General features: G+C 50.3%; 1 protein-coding gene across 1 annotated transcript; it reads right to left on the bottom strand.

Moving 5' to 3' along the window:
* Positions 1–519: 519 nt before the first annotated feature.
* On the bottom strand, positions 520–1,509 carry JCM6883_005637 (uncharacterized protein; the record flags this gene model as incomplete). The annotated part of the gene is made up of 5 exons (XM_076635737.1): positions 520–631; positions 788–941; positions 1,006–1,054; positions 1,116–1,177; positions 1,243–1,509. Coding segments are annotated over 5 exons (644 nt in total), but the record flags the coding sequence as incomplete, so codon positions are not given.

The raw sequence follows: 1,509 nt of genomic DNA, 5'->3' as shown, positions 1-1,509 counted from the left end.
ATACTTACATTATTCGTTCGACGAGTCTTTGCACGGTTAGAGGAGGTCGAAAGAGTGAGGAGATGAGCGCAAGATCTCGCAAGGAGTAGAAAGTTGTCGCTTTCTCGCTTCTGTCGACTCGCTTCTGCTCGTACTGATCGACGAGGTCTCTCAAAGGGCAACGGAAGTCGAAGAGAAACCGGCAAAAGGTGGATATAAAATTCTAAGCGAGAAGCGAGAGGATAATCCGAGAATCCCGAGACCTGACCTATTAGAAGAAAGCGAGAGTAAACAGAGACGAGGGTAGACAGAGAAGGAGGAGAGGGTACTGCATAATAGAAAGAGAGAGAGAGAAGAACCAAGACAAAAAGAGAGTGAGAGAGTAGTATTGAACAAAAAGAAAACTGAAAACGGCGACGACCGGTGAGAGAGCAAGAAGAGAGAAAGTAAGAGAACGAGTCTACGACTGCTGCTGAAGAGTTGCTTTTGAGAGAGAACGACACAAAACGAGAGACGACGAGTAGCGCAGTAAGCCTTCGTTTATTGACGTTCCTTGACGAGGATTCGGTCAGTGTTGAAAGGCTCGATGAAGATGTCGTCGGCAGGGTGACGGTAAAGTGGTTGCCTAAGACGTTTCTGGTCAAGGTGATGTCTGTAGAGCGACCAGTAGAAGATTGGGGAGAACGAGTCGAGAGAAGCGAGTTTCGAAAACGAAAATTGCGAGGGAAGATGATGAAAAGTTGAGAGCGAGTGACCGTCAGCATCCGTTCACAAGCATGCGAGGTGGATAAGTACTATGAGAACGTACCCGATGAAACCGATCGAACGACCGAGGACGAACAATCCGTTGAGAGTTCCGATCTTCATGTACTCAGCAGCCTCTTCAGGAGTGAACGCCCCCGAACTCTTGAGGAGATCGCAGAAGGAAACAGCGATCGCACCGTCGACATTGAGAATGAGAGCTAGCGAGAGGAGACTATCAGCTTGAGTCGCTTGCATTCGAGTATGAAAAGAAAATCGACTCACTATCCTTCTTGGCAGAGGTGACCTCTTCGACGGCGAGAGCGTAGTCGAGCTATAGCGTACAAGAGTGGTCAGCTCGAGCGGAACTAGGGGAAAGAGTGGAAGAGGCTCACATATTGAGTCGAAGGGAAGTTTTCGCGAACATAGTTCTTGACGAGTTCGACACGGAGATCGGCTGCAAGACGCGGGAGAGGGAGTCAGTCTCATGAGTGACGTTCAACGGGAAGAAGAGTTACTGACGGTTGGTCTTGGACTTGATCTTGTGTCCGATTCCAGGAATGAGCTTGTTCGCTTTCCTCATCGAATCGACGAATTGACGAGGCGTGAGACCAGCTTCGAACGCACGAGTGAACTCGGCAGCGGCACCGTCGAGCGCTCCTCCGAATCGGTCTCCGATCGTGAGGAGTCCCGAAACGAGCGAAGAAACGAGATCCTTGCCAGCTCGAGTCGTAATGACCGTGTTCATCGCTCCAGAAACCGCAGGTCCCTGTGACAATGCGAGCGAGG

The sequence above is a fragment of the Sporobolomyces salmoneus genome (assembly GCF_050403485.1).
Source record: "Sporobolomyces salmoneus JCM6883 DNA, S_salmoneus_JCM6883_v1_ctg193, whole genome shotgun sequence".
Taxonomy (NCBI): Eukaryota; Fungi; Basidiomycota; class Microbotryomycetes; order Sporidiobolales; family Sporidiobolaceae; genus Sporobolomyces; species Sporobolomyces salmoneus.
The sequence above is the reverse complement of the archived record's forward strand: the minus strand, read 5'-3'. Positions and strand labels throughout refer to the sequence as shown.